We start from the raw sequence: 21,768 nt of genomic DNA, 5'->3' as shown, positions 1-21,768 counted from the left end.
TCCAGGGAAGTCTTGCTCCCCCTCTATTCTGCCTTGGTCAGACCACACCTGGAATACTGCGTCCAATTCTGGGCACCACAGTTGAAGCGAGATGTTGACAAGCTGGAAAGCATCCAGAGGAGGGCAACTAAAATGATTAAGGGTCTGGAGAACAAGCCCTATGAGGAGCGGCTTAAAGAGTTTGGCATGTTTAGCCTGCAGAAGAGAAGGCTGAGAGGAGACATGATAGCCATGTACAAATACGTGAAGGGAAATCATAGGGAGGAGGGAGCAAGCTTGTTTTCTGCTGCCCTGCAGACTAGGACACGGAAAAATGGCTTCAAACTACAGGAAAGGAGATTCCACCTGAACATCAGGAAGAACTTCCTCACTATGAGGGCTGTTCGACAGTGGAACTCTCTCCCCGGGGCCGTGGTGGAGGCTCCTTCCTTGGAGGCTTTTAAGCAGAGGCTGGATGGCCATCTGTCGGGGGTGCTTTGAATGCGATTTCCTGCTTCTTGGCAGGGAGTTGGACTGGATGGCCCATGAGGTCTCTTCCAACTCTACTATTCTATGATTCTATGATTCTAAAGACTGTTGGGAAGTTGAGCCTCTCATTCTGGCCTTCCCTCCAGCCTTTTCGTGGCCACCATCAGCTTTCCATCAGCCTTTTCATGTCCAACTCTGCCTCTTCTTCCTCTGTCCCCAGCTGGGATCTCTTGGTCAACAGCGCAGATGGATTTAGGTGTACAATTCTAATGTTTCATTGAATCTAAGGCGCATCCCAACTTTATTAATGTAATTTGGCCCAAACAGGTAAATATGGTAATTAAAATTGAATATAAGGATAAACTTCACATTAAAAGAGTAGGCATTTTCCATATGCATTTATTTATTGAAAGTATTGTAGTTAATATACTACATACAAATGTGTAGCTTTGCACTAATATGATAGCATTTGATTTTTCCCAGTCACTAGGAGCTATGCACAAAATCTTTTTTATCATTCTATTGGAAATCTATCATTGCCATTTTTCAGAGAAAATACCTATATCATTTATTTCCTAATATGAATGAAGAAATCCTGAGTTTTTATCATGCTGACATATACCTTTTTGGTTGACCAGAAAGTAATGTTTCTAATTTTGAAGAGAAGGATAAATGGTAGCTATGCTAGTTATGTTACTGCAATGTTACAAAACGTAAAGTGGTGGACTTTCAAAGCAATGCCCTGTTTTAAAGGTTATTATAAAGAACATTTTCTAGAAATGACTAAGATGTCAAGGATAAATATTATACTCCTCTAGTAAATATGAGTCCTGCATAACCAGCTTCAAAATCTCTTTTCATAATTACTATAGAGAGTTCCTTGCTGCTCATCTACCTATCATCTGGACAGAAGTTCATAAGACATTCTTTAACTTCAGACATCAAGGCAGGGCTCCTTTTATTATATGTAATGCCAGGATTTCTAAGTTTGAAGCACTTATTAAATAGGACAGACCGTGTTACTCTTTGGCATATTGGAAACCAAACACAAATTTAACTTCTAACCACAACAACATAAAAAATCAAGTTGTAGTCATCAGCATGTGTGCTACAAATGAAATATTTAGCAAGTGGATACTAAGGTAGGTAAACCGTACCTGGGTAATTTCCTACATGCTCCGTTTCCTTTTACAATGATGTGTATGTATTTAGGATATTTCTGAGTTGTTCAATGAAATCTTTCCTTTTAGGAGGTTGGAGTTATGAAGCCTGAGCATTCCAGCTTTTGAACAGTTTATGAGATAACACAAACAGAGTAGAATTTAAGTGAAACATTATTTTCTACATAAACATGCATCGCCATACATCTGTCAAAATCAGCAGCTTATATGACCCATTTCAGTGATTCTCCCGATAGCACTTCGGAACTCTGCCAAGATATAAGCCTTCTCACTTGTCTACAAAATTTCATTGAAATATCTCATCAAATGATAAATACAACTAACGTTATGCAACAACTTGTCAAACTTAGACAATTTTTGATCTTGGGTCAAGTGTGCAAGTTCTGGAATGGCTGGTGTCTGTGTTAAAATTTGATTTCATGCCAATATTGTGTCCTTCTGTTGACGCATCTGCTATTTTTAGGAACATTTTCAAAGCTTCTACCACAACTCATAATATTTAAAAAACTCATCTATTTATGGGATGTGTTCCGTTGAGAAGTTTGTTCAACCAGAATTTTGAGTTTCCTTTATTGTAAGTGTCAATGATATAATTTATATGTCAAACATAACCTCACAGATGACAGGAATACCAAACCATCTCACAATGATAGATGTAAGATGGAATCTTTTTCATTTATAGTCCCTTGCTGCACAACTTTTCTTTCAATCAAAAAGATATATAATTTTCATGCCTAATGAAGAATCTAGTCTCAAATTCTTCTTTTAAAAAAAAACTTCTTGAAAACTGACAGGTTTTACTTTAGAAACATCCTTTGATTGATGAGTATACAGTTATCTCAAGGGACCCCTATTATAAAGTGATATATGTATTTTTATTTTATGTTTTTAGTGGCCAGTTGTTCATCAAGTGACACAAAAATCTCACTTCTTTTCATCATCGTCATTATATGTATATGAAAAATTTACTACCCTTGGAGTAGGAATCTGTCCTCTCATTGTCTGTAAAGTGTCATATACAAACATGCCACAAATAGAAGTGGTAGAAGAGATTTTGAAGGCTTAACCACGTTGTCCAAATGCTTCTTTGTTAAATTCTTCCTTCTCTCTCTCTCTCTCCCCGTCCTCCAGCCATCCTCAACCAAGTACTAAAAAACAGTTGCTAATCTTTTCAGTTCTGATGCTGAATTCTTGGATGACCATTTCTTGCCTTCTGAACAGAATTCATACTTAATCTATGGTTTGTAACCATAATATCTCTCATGAGTAACCATAATATCCCTCATAAGCGAGTCAATACTGAGTCACAACTGGATTTAAATACCAACTGAACTGAATCCAGTTAATCTGATAAAGTGGTCAGCAGACTGGATGTGTTCATAAGGAGTAATTCCACCAAATGTAGTAAGTGTGGGCAAAGAGATAAACCACAGTTTTCAATGCTGTAGTCTGGATGAAGGAAGCTGGATGGGGCTATCACATTCTAACAAAGTTAGAGTGTAAACAGACTGCCACATATTTGTCTTTGTGGGAAAATGCAAGAAAATGCTTACAGACTCCAATGCTGTGTGCTTTTCCTAAGCTAAAGAGGCATTCAAAATAATGGAATGTGGAAAAATAGAATGTACACCAGTATACTTTTCAGTGAGTATATGTGTTACATTAAAACCAATTTCCATTTGCTCAACAAAATGTTCACTACACCCGGCCTCCTCCCTGTAAGTTGCATTCAGTCCCCTGGAAATCGGCTATGAAAGGTCCTCCAACTCTACCTGAGGCAGCTGAAGACCATGCAGGAAGCAGATTCTGGCAGATGGACACTATCAAATACAATCTACTCTGCCCCGCACAGCAATGCACTATTAGAATCAAATAGTCTATAAAGGCCACAAAAGAGTTAAGATTATCCTATGCAAATCAGATAAAGATAAACTGCCTTAGCTTCAATATCTAACATTTCTATAGGTTTATAACCAGGTCTGATTCAGCAAAAACTGATGTTGGGAGAATTTTAGATATGACTACTGCCTTTTAGAAAGAAATTGTCTATTTCAAGTAAATGCTGATTAGATAATGGAGATAATTATATAATCCTTGCAACATCTGATATGCTTGAAGCTAATTAAGTATATTTTTTAAATTAGAAAAATGTTTGGCATCTATAAATGCCCATGCTACATGATATTTAGAGATCCTGCTCAAAGCAAGATCAGTGCTGATTAGTTCTCAGATGGGAGGCTATCAAAATGTACTACATGCTGTAGCCTACATTGTAGACAAAAGGAACTGGTAAAATCCCTTCGGAGCATTCCTTGCTTAATAAAACCCTATCAAATTTATGGGGTCACCACAAATCAACAGGAGACTTAAAGGCATACACAAGATGTATAGATTCTGTTGGATTATTTTTACTAAATAGCTTATACTCAAAGGTCAAAAATACAAAAATTCACCATCCATCATTCAATGATCAAAATATTTTACTACTATAGCTACACACAAATGTATATTCTGCAGATGTTACCTACAATAAAATACATTTTAGTTCATATGGCCAGATTATATTAATGAATATGACTTGCCCACATTCATAGCCTAGGTACTCTTCCCTGTCTTCTTTTTCTTTTTCCTTTTCCTGTCTTTGTATTTAGATTTCAAAAAATCCAGTAAATAAATACTGTGAATAGAAATAATGTGAACCTTAAAAAATAAGGCATCGAAGAAACAGACTTTTCAAACTAGATGATTTAATTGAGAATAGAGATAGTCAGTTGAAGATTTTATTGATTACTTTCAAGTCAATATTTTGAAGTCAGTCTCATGTTATCAACTCCCTTGGGCCACATTCTTATGACCTCTATAATTAAGTTAGTAATTTAATTCCTTCCCCCCAAGCACAGGTGACAGTTTTCTAGTCAATTTTACATAGGGACTGAAAGGAATTTGGAATCTACCAATTACCAACTGTTTTCAGCTCTTCAATTATTTCTCAGTAGCACTTTCTTGTCTCCCTCTCCATGTCCTCTCATATCATATTTTCATCGCCTTATCCCTCTCATTTTAGTTGCCTGTTTCTTGGGCTCTTTTTCTATGCATCTTCATCACCTTACTTCCCAAGTACAGCCCCACTCTTTTAACAGTATCCTCCTGTGCCTGAGCTCTTTAGGCAGCAAGCAACATTATGTGTATATTCTCCATCACAGATACAGAAGATGAATGGGAAGAGTTTACATACCCTTCTCCACCAACTCTTGTTATTTTTAGGCGAAAATCCACCGAATTCAGACTGGGTGGCTTCCATTTCAAAATGTCATCGCATCGTCCAGGCTTGTATTTCTTAAAGAAAATTAAAAGAATTAAAGGAAACTTATTTAACTCTATAAAAACCAGGATTTGATAATTTGTTCAATATTTTCAAATGTAACTGTAAGGCCACACCAACATAACTGACTTTCGTTGGTATCTTAGCATGAGATAGGAAGTATTAGAATCGATACATGAAAGATGACCATGGGAATATTTGGAGACTGTGATTTAGAGGGATGAGATGCACTAAGTGAAATGTCAAGAGTTGCTCATTCCCCCAAAATCCATGAAAATACAACCTAAACCAAAATGTTATAAGGTTTAACTATGGATGTCTATATTTTTATCCAACATATTACTGGTTTAATAAATATAACATAACATGCAATTTAGAAAAGTGTTGGAATAATGAAATTATTGTTAAAGATCAACCGGCATTACACTGCCTTAGTACTAATCATATAGCAAAGGAAAAGAAACAGATAATCGTTCTGCAATTTCTAAAATTTAGAATAAATGCTGTAAATTTAAAAAGCAGTCAGAGCATAAAGTACAACCAAAATCTAACTTACCCACCCACTCCACTAAATTAGAGAGGACTTGCAACAGTGTGTGCAACATTGTTTTGTGAACGTTTTGCTATGTAGAAAAGCCACCATTTAGAGAAGCAGCTGTGAAACCGAACTGATATATTTGGATGCACCAATCACATGTACAGAAAATAAAAACCACATTATTGTGGGAAGCAATCAAATAGTATTAACAACTCTGGTTCTAGCAGCAGCTTCTTCAGTGATAGCTGGTTGCTCAACAGCCTGCGCCACAGCCCAGCCCAATTTATTAATGCCAATCATACATACTATCTTCTTCATAATATTGTGAGAGATACTAGAAAACAACAGCATATAGGCATTGAATCTGATCCCCTCTGGAAGACATCACATGGTTTATAACTAACCTGAAAAAACAGTTTATAGATGAACATTATCTTGTGTGAAGAAACCCACTTGTAAGTACAAGCTATGTGCATTAGCCCTAATAAATCAATGGGCTCAGGCATGCCCAACTGTGCACAGGATCTAAAGATTGCAATTTGTATCTATTTCTTTTCATTTGTGGTTTCCGCTTTCCTGTCCTTTCAGTCCCAGTGGCAGGAAAACACTATCTGTGGATGGCGGACTGTCTCCAGGCCCATGCAATTTTTATCTTCCAGTTCGCACTCTATTGAGCATATAAACTAATATAAAATGAACATGGGATTCAATATAATGAGCACCCACAGCAACTATGAATTGCTCAGAAGATCTCATTGTAGAAATCCTCCAAAAGGATCTCTACAAACAGGATGACAAGATAATAAAATATCGGAATTAGGTACCTGTAACTGAATGACTTACAAACAAAGGAAAATCCTGACTTATCATATACACCAATGGTTCTGAACTGGCAATTCAAGAAAGAGACATGTGACTCAATGAAAATATTTGTTTTCTCTGCTACGGGTTCCAATGGTAGAAGTGTGTGTAAAATAAGTTGTGAAGAAGAGAAACACAAATGAATATTTTTTTCCTATAAGAAAAGATTAAGGTATTTGGGACTTTTTAGTCCCAAGCATCTTCTTAATGACCATGAGTGGAAAAGAAAGCATTATGTTATCTAATAAAATTACAAATGGAAAAATACGCAGGTGGGGTGGGGGAAGATATCCTTTTTCAAAATACTACAGCTTAGGCTCAAAAAGTAAAACTCACTCCAAATTCAAACTCTATATAGTCATCATGGCTTAAAAGCCATTAACAGAGCTTTTGTTTAAAGTCATTTTGGACTGTGCTTCTGTAATGGGTGCCCTAGAAATAAACTGTGTTGAACTTGCCCTGTTTCCCCAAAAATAAGACATCCCCAGAAAATAAGACCTAGTAGAGGTTTTGCTGAATTGCTAAATATAAGGCCTCCCCCAAAAGTAAGACCTAGCAAAGTTTTTGTTTGGAAGCATGCCCACCAAACAGAACTCCAGAGCATGCAGGATTGGTAAATATACATACCATAGATTGTTGTACATGGAAATAATGGTAGTAACAAGAAATTCTTGGTAAGATTCACAGTTTGTTTGGTTATGGTAGTTTGTGATAACAACTACTGTACAGTATATAATAAATGTTCATTTTTTTGTTCAACAATAAATGCGAATTCTTCTTCATGGAAAAATAAGACATCCCCTGAAAATAAGACCTAGCGCATCTTTGGGAGCAAAAATTAATATAAGACATTGTCTTATTTTCAGGGAAACATGGTAGCTAGAATTACTTTTAGGGCTGTGATGTAAGCTACTGGTCATTTTCACATATTCCACTACTTTAATTCCACAAATTGTTCATTGTGCAAGTATGATAATGCTTTGCACATAACTCTGCATCTTCTTTTCTAACTCTCTGTGACTACTACTCCTTCGTTGCTCTATCTAAAATCTAGATGCTGGACAGCTGCCAGTATGTTTTGTTTTGCACAGATCTGAATTTAACTGGATCTGTCTCAAAAAACAAAACAAGTGATAATCTGACAAGTTCCATTCCATGTATATTGTCCTTGAATATTCATACCACTGCACTCACACTACGATTCAGTAATCATTGTTACTGATATGCAGATTGAGATAGTACAGGTTTATGTTTTAAAATAGCTGACTTGGCTAAAATCTCACAAGTGATACTCCACTGATAGATAAACTCCCTCCTTCTAAAGGCAAAAGCAAATGATTGATGTGCCATCCCTATCTCTGGGCAACATGGCACCCACTTCTTTTGCATTTGGAATGACTCAAGAGAACTGGAAAGGGTTTTTTTCTTCTTCCAAAAGACAAACCCAATGACTGATGGGCTTCCCCACCTCCAGGAGCAAGGCTACCAGCCCTTTTGATTTCAGGATGAGTGAAGAGAAACAAGGTATGCTTCTCTTTGCACCTTCCAAAGGCAGAAGCTGGTGGCTGGCAGGCTTCCTCACCTCCAGGCAGCAGGGCGGTCTCCTCTTTCACCTTTGAAACAAAAGAGCAGAAGCACCACAGGCAGGATGGCTTCAAAGGTGCTTGTGTTCTTTCATTCCAAAAGCAGTAGCGGTCTCGTCTAGAAGAAAAATTCCTATTTCATTTTTAATGGCAAACCCGCCAATAAACCTGCAAAAGTCAAGGTTTAACCATATTGGTGAATACAAGACTTTTGAAACAGGATGAAAATGTAGTCTTAAATGATACACATATGTGTTGCAACCAGCATTATCTTCAAGAAACATTATCTCCTCTGAAGGAATATTTGTAGAGGGCTTTGTTTTGAAGTAGTATTAAAAATATCTCAACTTTTGCCAGTTAACATAAGCAGCTTTGGAAGTGACTAAAACATTTAATCCATTAACTGAATTAAGTTATTAATAAAACACTGTAGTCTACACAAAATATACAATACACAATGTTTGCATGCAAGTACACATAAAATGACTTCTAGGGATATTCACTTGAAAAAAGTTAATGGCAGCTCTGAAATGCCCCAATTTGACTTATATTGTATTTGGTTCATTATTTTACTAATTAATTTCATAGACAAAGGGAGTTCAGGAGACAAAAATGGGAGCTTTTATATCATACACCACAGCTTGAAATAAAGGATGTTCTTGTTGAGCATTGCCACAGGAGTGTTGAAAAGAAGACGAGACATTGGAAAATGTTAATTCCAGAAAAGAGTTAATTATTGCAGATTTGTGCAAGATGGCCCAAGCTTCACAACATATCTTCTTGCACAAATCAACCACCACATCTCTACATTTAGTAAATTTAGTAAATGTACAAATAAATAAATAAATACACACAATTGGATCAATTGCCTGGTCACAACATTTCAGTTGCCTAGCTAAGCAAATTTACAAAGTAACTTAATGAGAATATTAAGTTACGGTAATCCTTCTGGGGCGCCCTGACGGGATGGGGCTCGGAGGTACTGTTTTGCAGTGGCTCCGGTCCTTCCTGGAGGGTCGGTCCCAGATGGTGTCTTTGGAGGACACCTGCTCGGCCCCACAACCATTGACTTGTGGGGTCCCGCAGGGTTCAGTACTGTCCCCCATGTTGTTTAACATTTACATGAAGCCGCTGGGAGAGATCATCCGGAGTTTCGGGGTCTGGTGTCATCTGTACGCAGATGATGTCCAGCTCTGTCACTCCTTTCCACCTGTCACTAAGGAGGATGTCCAGGTCTTGAACCGGTGTCTGGCCGCTGTGACGGACTGGATGAGGGCGAACAGATTGAAACTGAATCCAGAAAAGACAGAGGTCCTTCTGGTCAGTCGCAAGGCTGAACAGGGAATAGGGTTACAGCCTGTGCTGGACGGGGTCGCACTCCCCCTGAAGACACAGGTTCACAGTCTGGGGGTTCTCCTAGACTCATCACTGAGCCTGGAACCCCAGGTCTCGGCGGTGGCCAGGGGAGCTTTCGCACAACTAAGACTTGTGCACCAGCTGCGCCCGTTCCTTGGGAGGTCTGACTTGGACATGGTGGTCCACGCTCTGGTTACATCCCGTCTGGACTACTGCAACGCTCTCTACGTGGGGTTGCCTCTGAAGACGGCCCGGAATCTCCAACTAGTACAACGGGTGGCAGCCAGACTAATAACTGGGGCGGCTTACAGGGAGCGTACCACCCCCTTGTTAAGCCAGCTCCACTGGCTGTTGATATGCTACCGAGCCCAATTCAAAGTGCTGGTTTTGACCTATAAAGTCCTAAACGGTTCTGGCCCAATCTACTTGTCCAAACACATCTCCTATGAGCCAGGAAGATCCCTGAGGTCATCTGGAGAGGCCCTGCTCTCGGTCCTGCCTGCCTCACAAGCGCGGCTGGTGGGAACGAGGGACAGGGCCTTCTCAGTGGTGGCTCCCCGGCTGTGGAACACCCTCCCCAGAGATATACGGCAAGCCCCAGCCCTTTTGAGTTTTAGAAAAGCCTTAAAAACATGGCTACGTGCCCAGGCTTTTAACGAATAGATGATAAAGACGACCCAGACTGTTATATGGATAAAGTTGGAGGATATTGGACGAACGGATTTTAAGCATATGTTTATGTTTTATATTTTATACTGTATTTAATTGGTTGTAATATATTTTTATATGTTGTTTTTTTTAATGATGTATCGGCATCGAATTGTTGCCAATTGTACGCCGCCCTGAGTCCCCTCGGGTGAGAAGGGCAGGATAGAAATATTGGAAAATAAATAAATAAATTTTAATTGACCTTTCTCTCCAAAATTAACATGTTTAACATTATACATGAGATCCAGTGTGTTTAAGCTTTGGACTATGTCTCTGGAAAGCATTGAACAATTCCTACTTGGCCGTGGATGTCCACTCAGTGACCATTGGCAAGTCTCCCAGCTTCAGAGAAAAACAAGGGTAACCTCCTTCTGAACAAATCTTGCCAAGGAAACCCTGTGATAGGTGTATCTTAGGGTCACCATAATTCCGAAGCAACTTGAATGCACAACATAATACATTGGCCTTAAAAATGAAATAATGTAACAAAGTAATGTTTTCACAGGTGTAATATTGATTACTTTTCCCCAAAAGTAATGAAAATGTGAACTTCAAAGGCAATGTCCCTACACTATGATTTGAATGCATGAACAGTGGATGTCCACTCAGTGACCATTGGCAAGTCTCCCAGCTTCAGAGAAAAACAAGGGTAACCTCCTTCTGAACAAATCTTGCCAAGGAAACCCTGTGATAGGTGTATCTTAGGGTCACCATAATTCCGAAGCAACTTGAATGCACAACATAATACATTGGCCTTAAAAATGAAATAATGTAACAAAGTAATGTTTTCACAGGTGTAATATTGATTACTTTCCCCCAAAAGTAATGAAAATGTGAACTTCAAAGGCAATGTCCCTACACTATGATTTGAATGCATGAACAGTTATAATATTCATTTCTGAAAACATGAATGATTTCTAGCCATCTCTTATAGAAAGTTTGGCTGTTCTCCTCACAGACTTGCTTTGCTTATTCTTCACCATGACTTATAATAACCACTACGTAGAAAGATTCTTTACCAACTAAATATTGCATTGCACCCAACACTGCAAGACTTCTCCTAATTTGTTTTCAGATGTAATTACATTAAACATTTCAGGGGTAAAACTTTATGCAGTAAAAGGGGCAGCACAAGTTGTGGGAAAAAAGCACTATTTCATAATGCTCTTTGCCAACAGGGCTCCAACATTTCTAACATTATCTATATATTTTAATAACTGTGATGTCTCAGGGACCTTTGGCCCATGACCCCGCAGCCATCATAGATCAAACTGAAGAGGATTTGGGCTTTTTCCCCTCTCAGCAAGATTCTGTTCCATTCCAGATGTCCCCTGTTGACATTTTCGTGCCAAAGCCAATTAGGGACGCCCTTGAAACAGAGCCTGGTTCCCCCGAAAATGTTGTGTTTGATAGGAAGGCCTTTCTCAAAACACATCGCTCCCATAAGTAGTTTCTGAGACGAAGCGCGAGATTAGTGGAGAGAGACGATTTTAATTGAACCGTTTCCCTTGGGAAGTTTCGGGGAGGCAGGCATTGTCACGACCCAGGCTACAGAGCACCAATAACCATACGCAGAGGCCAGATTCTATCTAATATCTTTATTAAGGAAATATATAAAGTTAATAAAAGCAAATGTAAAAGTTAGTCCAGAAGCAGACCTTTCAGGAAAGGTCAAAATTAGTCCAAAGAAACAATGTCCAATATGAAATATTAAGGTCCAAAGTTGTAATCCAATAACCGAAACACTTTGCCTGGCAAAGTGAGGGGAGATGACAAGGTCCTTTAGTCCATGAACTTGAGCAAGGCTAGGAATTAACTTGATACTTGAAAACAAGGCTTGAATCGTGGCACAAGGTAACAAGGAACAAGAACAAGATCCGTGGAATTACTTGGTAAAATCCGTGAAACAAGGCAAGGCTTAGTCCTGAAAGGCGAGGCAAGGTCCGTAGGTAAACAAGGCTGGGAAACAGGAGCGAAGGCTTGAAAACAAGAACAAGGCTTGAACAGGAACGAGGCTTGGATCGGAGCGCGCTGTCCAGACACAACTCGCTCCGGAGGCTGACGAATTGACTCCGCAAAGTTACTCCGCGGGTAAAACACCTATATAGAGTCTAACTTTCCCGCCGAGAGCAGTTCTCTGGGAACCAGAAACGAAAGCTAATCTCTGAGACCAGATGTTTGACTCCTTAAAGATTCTCATGGAAAGCAGGCTTAATTGGCTAAATTCTTAGCAATTATTCTAGCACTCCTGAGCGAGGCCGCTTCCAAACCTCTCTGTTGTTTACAAAACTCATGGCGAGAAAACACAGGAGATGTAGCCTCAGTGTTTGTTTGACATACTTCTGGAACATAACCCTCTTGCAGGTGCAAGGTTCCCAGATCTGGCTGGGAAGAATCTGTCTGGGAAGAATCCAGTTCTGACTGGGAAGGTAAAAAACCCAAGTTTTCTTCTTCATCAGGCATCACAATGTCATGAGCAGGACTACAAGGCCCATGGGTCATCACACTATCCCCCTCCTCAAGCCCCCTCCCAAACTGGGACTCTCTCCCCGAGGCGCGAGGTCGTGGCTTGGCGGGATAGGTCTGATGAAAGCGACGGGTTAGATCAGGAGCATGGACTGTGGAGGCGTCTTCCCAAGAGCGTTCCTCAGGGCCAAAACCCACCCAGTCAATGAGATATTGCAGGCGGCGGCGGTGAAAGCGAGAATCCAAAATGTCCTGAACCTCGAACTCGTCCTCCCCATCCACCAAAATAGGGACGGGGGCCGGCCGGTCTACATCTGGCCGCACACCATCCGCCGGAAGGAGCAGGGAGCGGTGAAACACTGGGTGAATGCGCATTGAACGCGGAAGTTGGAGTTTGAAAGTCACGGGGTTTAATTGCGCCACCACTGGATAGGGACCAATGAAACGGGCATCTAACTTCCGGCAAGGGCGATGGGAGGGCAAAAAGCGAGTGGACAGAAAAACCCGATCTCCTACCTTGATTTCGGGGCCCGGCTGGCGATGTTTGTCCGCGTGACGTTTATAGTCCTCCTTGGCTTGTTCCAGTTGCTGGAGCAGAAGTTGTTGCACCGCTGTGAGTTCCTGCAGCCAATCTTCTGCTGCGGGAACTTCTGAAGTTTCAATGACAGGGGGAAAGAAACGTGGATGGAAGCCGTAGTTTGCAAAGAACGGCGTTTCTTTTGTAGAAGCCTGGACTCCATTGTTGTAGGCAAACTCCGACAGTGGTAACAGAGAAGCCCAATTGTCCTGTTGGTAGTTTACATAACAGCGAAGGTACTGTTCCAAAGTGGCATTGGTGCGCTCCGTTTGCCCATCCGTTTGGGGATGATGAGCTGAAGATAAACGAGAGTCTATGCCCAATAGTTTTTGTAGTGCCTTCCAGAAACGAGAGGTGAATTGGGATCCACGGTCTGTGACCAAACTCTTGGGCAATCCATGTAGTCTGAAAACATGTTGGAGGAATAAATCTGCAGTCTCTTGGGCCGTGGGAAGGCCTTCACAGGGAATGAAATGGGCTAACTTGGTGAAAAGGTCCACCACCACTAGGATCGTGGTGAATCCACAGGAAGGTGGTAAGTCAGTGATAAAATCCGCAGAAATTATTTCCCATGGGCGAGATGGGGTAGGAAGGGGGTGTAGAAGCCCTGAGGGCTTCTCCCTTCTTATCTTGGAGCGCTGGCATACTGGGCAGGTGTTGACATATTTTTCCACATCTTTGCGGATCTTGGGCCACCAGAAATCTCTTAGGATCAAATGCATGGTTTTAAATAGTCCGAAATGCCCTGCTGGTTTGCAGTCATGACACAGACGAAGTGCTTTTTCCCTGCCCGGTCCGGGTGGGATATAAACATGATTTCTATAGCAAAGCAGTCCATCTTTAAGCGAAAAGGGAAAATGCAGACCTTGACGAAGTTGGTCCTGCGCCCAGGCATCTGCTTGCTGACTAGCCCTGATTTCTTGAGCACAGATGGGTCCTGGAGTAGAGGGAGTTGAATCAATGGGAGTGGATTTGGTGTTCCCCACTGTGAGCGTGGCAAAGTTCTCGGGTTGTAGTAGTTGGGATTCAAAGGTCTCCTTGCGTCCTGCAGCGTATTCCGGTTTACGTGACAGGGCGTCTGCTTGCTTGGTTTGGGCTGGGGTCACATAATGAATCTGGAAGTTGAAACGTTCAAAGAATAAAGCCCAACGTTGCTGCCTCTGATTTAGCTTGCGGGCAGTTCTTAGATGTTCTAGATTCCGATGATCAGTGTGGACTTCAATGGGAAATTTGGCCCCTTCTAGCCAATGTCTCCAAGTTTCAAAAGCTGCCTTTATGGCTAATAGTTCTTTTTCCCAAATGGTATAGTTCCTCTCTGGTGCGGTTAGTTGACGAGAATAATAGGCACAAGGATGAAGGTGATCTCCCACCGGTTGTAGGAGCACAGCCCCAATTGCCACATCAGAGGCGTCCGCTTGCACCACAAAAAGGGTTTCAGGATCTGGATGCTGAAGGATTGGCTGGGATGTGAATAATTTCTTTAGTTGCTGGAACCCTTTCTCTGCTTGATCAGTCCAGCGGAAGGGCTGTTTCCCACGGATGCAGCTGGTGATTGGGTCAGACCAGCGGGCAAAATCTGGAATGAACTTGCGGTAATAGTTCGCGAACCCCAAGAATCGCTGCACCTCTTTCTTGTTGGTTGGCGCCCGCCATTCCAATACTGCTGAAACTTTTGCCGGGTCCATGGAGAGCCCTAGAGGCGAGATGCGGTACCCCAGGAAATCTACCTCTTGTAGATCAAAAGCGCATTTTTCCAGCTTGGCATAAAGTCCATGATCCCGCAATCGTTGTAACACCATTTTAACGTGGTTCTCATGTTCTGATTGTGATCTAGAAAACACCAAAAAATCGTCCAGGTAGATGATCAAGAACCGATCTAGATAGTCCTGAAAAATGTCATTGACAAAATGCTGGAACGTTGCGGGAGCTCCGCATAAACCATAATTCATAACTCGGGACTCGAATAATCCGAATTTAGTCTGGAAGGCGGTCTTCCACTCGTCCCCTTCTCTGATGCGAACTAGATTATAAGCCCCCCGTAGGTCCAGCTTGGTGTAGACCTTGGCTCCTCGAAGTCGGTCTAGTAGATCCGAGATTAAGGGCAGGGGATAGCTGTTCCGCTTAGTGATATTGTTCAATGCTCTGTAGTCCACCACCAAGCGTAATTCCCCTGACTTCTTCTTCACAAACATCACTGGGGAGGCGGCTGGGGATTGAGAGGGTCTGATGAATCCCTTGCGAAGGTTTGTCTCTATGAATTCCCTGAGAGCTTCTTGCTCTGGTTCAGTCAGGGAGTAGAGATGCCCTCGCGGGATCGGGGCCCCCTCCACCAAGTCAATGGCACAGTCATAAGGTCTATGTGGGGGTAATTTTTCGGCTTTTTTTTCATTGAATACATCCCAATACTCGGAGTACTTCTTTGGCAAGGTGATAATGGGCTCGGTGTCTGTGGCATGGCAGACCTTGGCTACGAGGCAATGGTTTTGGCAGTACTTTGAAGCAAACTGCAGTTCTCTGTTGGACCAGGAGATGCTTGGGTCGTGAAGTGTCAGCCATGGAATCCCCAAAATCACAGGGAAATGGGGAACCTCAGTAACAAAGAAGGAAATCTCTTCCATATGTTCCCTTATCCACATCCTGGTGGGTTCCGACCACTGGCTTACGGGGCCCGTCTTGAGAGGGCGGCCATCGATGGCTTGCACCACACGGGCATTCTTGAAGTCATGATATTGTAATCCCAGAGAGTCGGCATACTCTCTATCAATGAAATTGTTGGTAGCTCCTGAGTCTATCATGGCGTGGATCATGACGGGTCCCTTTTTTGCTGACCATAAGGTGACCACTAGAAGGAACAGGACCCCGGTTGGCGGCTCTTGAATGGGTTTCTTGACCGGGTTGGCGAGCCTCTCTACGCCCGGTCGTTGGCTTCCCCCGCCGGCTGTGTGCCAGCCGCCTCAGACGCCTTCGTCTCCGTGGAGGACGCCGCCGCAAGACGGGCGGCGGGCTTCCCTTTGGCTGGGCACTCTCTGGCGAAGTGGCCCCCATTCCCGCAATACCAACAGAGATTTAGGCGTTGGCGGCGGGCCTTCTCGGCGGCATCTAATCTGGGACGCACATTGCCCAACTGCATCGGCACCTCCTCGCTCCCTCTGGGGTATGGGGATGGTGGTGGGGGTCTCCACACAGGACGCGGCTGAACGCTGGCGGGAGCGGGGGGTTTTGCCCCAGCTCTACCGCTCTGGCCTCGTACCCACTGTTTCCTGTTGGCAATCATGACTTCAGCCCGTAAACATTGATCGATGAGTGCTTCAAGCGTTTGGGGAGGATCCACCTTGGAGATTTCCTCCAGCATTTCAATGTTGAGACCCTCCCGAAATTGTCCTCTGAGGGCAACATCGTTCCAGCCGGTGTTGTGGGCCAGCACTCGGAACTCGGCTATGTACTGAGACATGGGTCTGTCTCCTTGGAAGAGGCGGCGGAGTTTGTGACCGGCTGCCTCCAAATTGTCCTCGATTCCCCAAGTCTCCTTAAGGTGGTCCAAGAAGCGTTGCGCTGATCTTAGGTGTGGAGAGGCTTGGTCGAACAGTGCCGTCGCCCAGTTGGCCGCTGGCCCGTCTAGAAGACTGTAAACCCACGCCACCTTGATGTCTTCTTGGGGAAACTCGGCAGCACGGGCCTCTAGATAAGCTTGGCATTGGCGACGGAAAACATGAACCTTAGAAGCTTCTCCAGTAAACTTGGTTGGCAACGCCATGGCCGGAAGACGGATTCCGCGTTCCTTCAAACCCTTTATTTCCCCATCCTGTGCATTGAGCTTATCACGGATTCGGTCCACCTCATCCTTGTCGATGGTGTAGGTAATCGGCTGGCCGCCCGGTCCAGGTCCGGCTCCGGTAGACATTCTGGCCGAGGTTAATTGGTGCTTAGGGTGGCGGAGTCAAACTGTCACGACCCAGGCTACAGAGCACCAATAACCATACGCAGAGGCCAGATTCTATCTAATATCTTTATTAAGGAAATATATAAAGTTAATAAAAGCAAATGTAAAAGTTAGTCCAGAAGCAGACCTTTCAGGAAAGGTCAAAATTAGTCCAAAGAAACAATGTCCAATATGAAATATTAAGGTCCAAAGTTGTAATCCAATAACCGAAACACTCACTTTGCCAGGCAAAGTGAGGGGAGATGACAAGGTCCTTTAGTCCATGAACTTGAGCAAGGCTAGGAATTAACTTGATACTTGAAAACAAGGCTTGAATCGTGGCACAAGGTAACAAGGAACAAGAACAAGATCCGTGGAATTACTTGGTAAAATCCGTGAAACAAGGCAAGGCTTAGTCCTGAAAGGCGAGGCAAGGTCCGTAGGTAAACAAGGCTGGGAAACAGGAGCGAAGGCTTGAAAACAAGAACAAGGCTTGAACAGGAACGAGGCTTGGATCGGAGCGCGCTGTCCAGACACAACTCGCTCCGGAGGCTGACGAATTGACTCCGCAAAGTTACTCCGCGGGTAAAACACCTATATAGAGTCTAACTTTCCCGCCGAGAGCAGTTCTCTGGGAACCAGAAACGAAAGCTAATCTCTGAGACCAGATGTTTGACTCCTTAAAGATTCTCATGGAAAGCAGGCTTAATTGGCTAAATTCTTAGCAATTATTCTAGCACTCCTGCGCGAGGCCGCTTCCAAACCTCTCTGTTGTTTACAAAACTCATGGCGAGAAAACACAGGAGATGTAGCCTCAGTGTTTGTTTGACATACTTCTGGAACATAACCCTCTTGCAGGTGCAAGGTTCCCAGATCTGGCTGGGAAGAATCTGTCTGGGAAGAATCCAGTTCTGACTGGGAAGGTAAAAAACCCAAGTTTTCTTCTTCATCAGGCATCACAATGTCATGAGCAGGACTACAAGGCCCATGGGTCATCACAGGCATGTTGAAACAGCTCCGTTCTCTGGGAAGATTTGGGGAGTTAAACACCTGTTGGGGGAAGCTCTTGAACTTCCATAAAAGTTCTGCACTGAGATTTCCCTATCGGGGTGTCAACGTGACTATTCAAAGAAGAACATCGACTCTTGTTTTCCGAGCTTCTAAGCGGCCCTCCGGTGCGCTTACTCATGAGTAGACCGGGAGTTGCGTTTCCACTCCTGATCAAGTTTGGACTGCGTTTCAGATCCAACACGAATTTACCTTGCCTAGCCTCGAATCCTTGTCTGGACTTTACTTCAAGAATCTCCCTGTGAATCCTTGCTCTTTCCCCACTCAAACTTCCAAAGAGTTTGAGTGTGTTTCGGTTATTGGATTATAGACTTTGGACTCTAATACTGGACATATAACTTCATTTATTTGGACTATTTTTGATCTTTCCTAAAAGGACAATTGCTTGACTATATACTCTGCATACTTTTGTTTTATTCTTTTATTGCATTAATAAAGATATTAGATTGTTTATTGGCCTCCGTGTTGGTTTCCAGTGTTCGCGCTGCTTAGGGGTGTTACAATAACTTACAGATATCGTCCTCTATCTTCCTTACTTTAACTTGTTTGAGCACTTCACAGCTGGGTCTTTATTTTCATCTGATTAATACTATCAACGCTAACTATTCAAAATCATGACTGTAAGGGCATAGCTTAAACTGAATTGAAGTATAAAGTAGTTTTCAAGGAAGTTGTCCTGGGAAGATTGAACTTTTAAATCTGCTCTCTTAAATGTTAAATTTCTGTTGAAGGCAATTACCATCTGAACACACCAGTTGAAAACAACTGTCTGAAAGCCATCAAAATCAGGAGCAGGCAAAACACCCCTCTAAAAACAAAAATGATTCAGTCTCCCAACACACATTGACATGCTATTTTAAGTGCACATTTTTGCCACCTGAACTACCCTGTTCCTTGATACCTTACTTAAATGGCCTGCAGACAGTTTCATGTGATACATGCAAGCAAATAATTAAAACGTGCTACCTAGTTCTTCTAGAAGAACTAGATAAGATAGAAATAGATGAGGTTCAAAAGAATGTGATATATTTGAAAAGGGAATTCTTCGAATATAGCAATAAAAACTCAAAAATATTAGCCAGAGCCGTACAAAAGAAAAGAAAAAAAGAAAAATGAGATAAACTCAGTGAGAGATAAATCTGGAAACATTTGTAGGTCAAGGAAAGACAAATTAAAGATATTTGAAGAATTTTATAAAGAACTCTGTCAGGCTGGGAAATGCTCAAAGGATAACATCAATAAATATGTGAAAGCAAAGAAGACAGTAAAAATAGAAGAATCAGATAGAGAGTTACTAGAAGGAAGAAATAGAACAAGTAATTAGGAAATTAAAAATTGGGAAAGCACCTGGACCTGATGGGCTGGGCCCAGAATATTAGAAAACATTTGAGGCAATGATAACTCCAAAATTATTAGAATTATTTAATGCAATAATGGATGGAGAACAAATACCAGGATCATGGAAACAATCATTAACAATACTATTACCCAAACCAAAAAAAGATTTGACAGACCCTGGTTCTTACAGACCAATATCATTAATTAATCAAGACACCAAAATTTTAACAGCGATTATTACCAACAGAATGAGCAACTTTATGTATAAATATATAAAACAAGATCAATGCGGATTTGTTAAAAGGAGACAAATGTCCAACCTGATAGGAAGAGTAATAAATAAAATACAAACAATAGAAGAGGAAAAAATAAAGCAGGGATTCTAGCACTGGATATATTTAAAGCCTTCGATAGTGTGGAATGGCCAACTATTCAAACAATAATGAACAAATTTAGATTAAGAAATAGGTTCAAAAATATAATGAGCCAAATGTATTCAGATAATTATACAAAGATAATACTAAATGATGGAATCACAGGAGAGATAAAAATAACAAGAGGTACAAGGCAAGGATGCCCTATGTTGCCTAAACTATTTGCAATGGTAATGGAATTACTGGCTAATGTAATAAGAAAAGACAAGGAATTAGAAGGCATAGGAACAAAGTTAGGAAAAATTAGCTTATTTGCGGATGACACATTGATAACAATTAAGAAGATAATGAAGAAAATGGAAATAATTAAGAAACATTTAACAGAATTTGAATGGGTAACTGGATTGAAGATAAACTGGAACAAATCAGAAGCAATGTTATTTAATTATACCAAGCAGGAGGAAGAGGAGTTTAAGAAGCAAATGGATATAAAAGACATGAGAATATGCGTAAAAGAAAATATAAAATACCTTGGAATAACCATAACCAAAGATCTAAAATCCATAGAAAGGAAAAACCTAGAAGAATTAAGAAAAGACATGGAGGGGAAGTTAAAAGATTATAATAATCTAAAAATATCATGGTTCGGCAGAATAGCCCTAGTAAAAATGAAAGTCTCACCCAAAATAAATTTCTTGTTCAGAATGATACCATTAATGATCAGAAAAGAAAATAAATAAATGGCAACCAATGATAAACAAATATTGCAATAATGTTAAAAAGAACAGATTAAACAAACAACCTTGGTACAACCCCCCCCCCCCCAAAGGAGGAGGATTGGGCCTTCCAAATATAAAAAAATATTATGAGGCAAATCAATTAAGATATGTAGTAGAGAAGATGATGGGTGGAGAAGGTTTGGAATGGAATCAGGGAATAAGGCAGTTGAGTGTAGAAAGGATAACATATTCTTTAAGGAAATCTCAAAGAAAGAGATAAAACAAATTGGAAATGTATCATTAAGAAATATAATAGAAATATGGAGCAAATATAAAGGACAATTAATTAATAAGAATTCAGTCTTAACACCAATAATAATGGGAAAAGATTTCCCAAAGGAATTAAAAGGAACGCTAGATAAAGAATTAGAAAAAAGGGAACTAAAAAGGGTAGGAAATTGGATAGAACAAAAAATGGAAAAGGTAAAAATGAGAGAAGAATCGAGAAGAATAAATATTTCTTGGATTCATTGGATTCAATTAGAAAAATGGAATGAAAACTGGTGGGCCCGAAATAAAACTGGAAAACAAATAACGCAATTTGAGGAATTAATAATAAAAGCATTAAAAAGAGAAAATAGTGAGTAATTAAAAGGAACAACAAGTAAAATATATAAAATACTAATTAAAGGCATAGTAAAAAAGAAAAGATTAAGAGAATCATGGGAGGAGAAAGTAGGAACAAAGATAACAGAAAAAGAATGGGAGGAGATATGGAAAACAAGACAATTAAAAAACATGTCAATTAGAATAAAAGAAAATTATTATAAACTAATTTGGAAGTGGTATTTAACACTGAGAAGGTTAAATATTATGAATAAGAATAATAATGAAAAATGCTGGCAAGGGTGCCAGGAAATTGGAACCTACATGCATATGTGGTGGGCTTGTAAACATGTAAAAGATTTTTGGGAATTGGTTATAAGGGAAATAGAAAATATTATGAATATAAAAATTAGAAGGAATCCAGTGGAAATATTACTTTTAATTTAAAAAGAGGATGAGAAAGATAAGAGGGGGGAAAATTAATAGACTTGCTATTAACAGCAGCTAAATTACTAATTGCAAAATATTGGAAAGGAGAAATGAAAATACAAATTAATGAATGGTATAAAGAAGTCTGGAGAATGGCACTGAATGACAAGCTAACATCAAATTTAAAAATAAAGAAGGGATTATGGGGGGAAATGATTTCGAAAATTTCTAGAAAAATTATTGGAAAAAAGAAGA

At 40.9% G+C, this 21,768-nt stretch overlaps 1 protein-coding gene across 2 annotated transcripts in view; it reads right to left on the bottom strand.

Annotated features, from left to right (window-relative positions):
• rngtt (RNA guanylyltransferase and 5'-phosphatase) overlaps positions 1 to 21,768 on the bottom strand; it is a 271,599-nt gene that overhangs the window by 60,008 nt on the left and 189,823 nt on the right. For both annotated transcript variants that reach the window (XM_062980844.1, XM_008119536.3), the window contains exon 13: positions 4,885 to 4,985. In XM_062980844.1, coding sequence (XP_062836914.1) covers positions 4,885 to 4,985 — 101 coding nt within the window. The remainder of the gene's footprint in view (positions 1 to 4,884; positions 4,986 to 21,768) is intronic.

The sequence above is a fragment of the Anolis carolinensis genome, chromosome 1 (genome assembly GCF_035594765.1).
Source record: "Anolis carolinensis isolate JA03-04 chromosome 1, rAnoCar3.1.pri, whole genome shotgun sequence".
NCBI lineage: Eukaryota > Metazoa > Chordata > Lepidosauria > Squamata > Dactyloidae > Anolis > Anolis carolinensis.
Note: the sequence above shows the minus strand (reverse complement) of the source record. Positions and strands in the feature narration are given on the sequence as shown.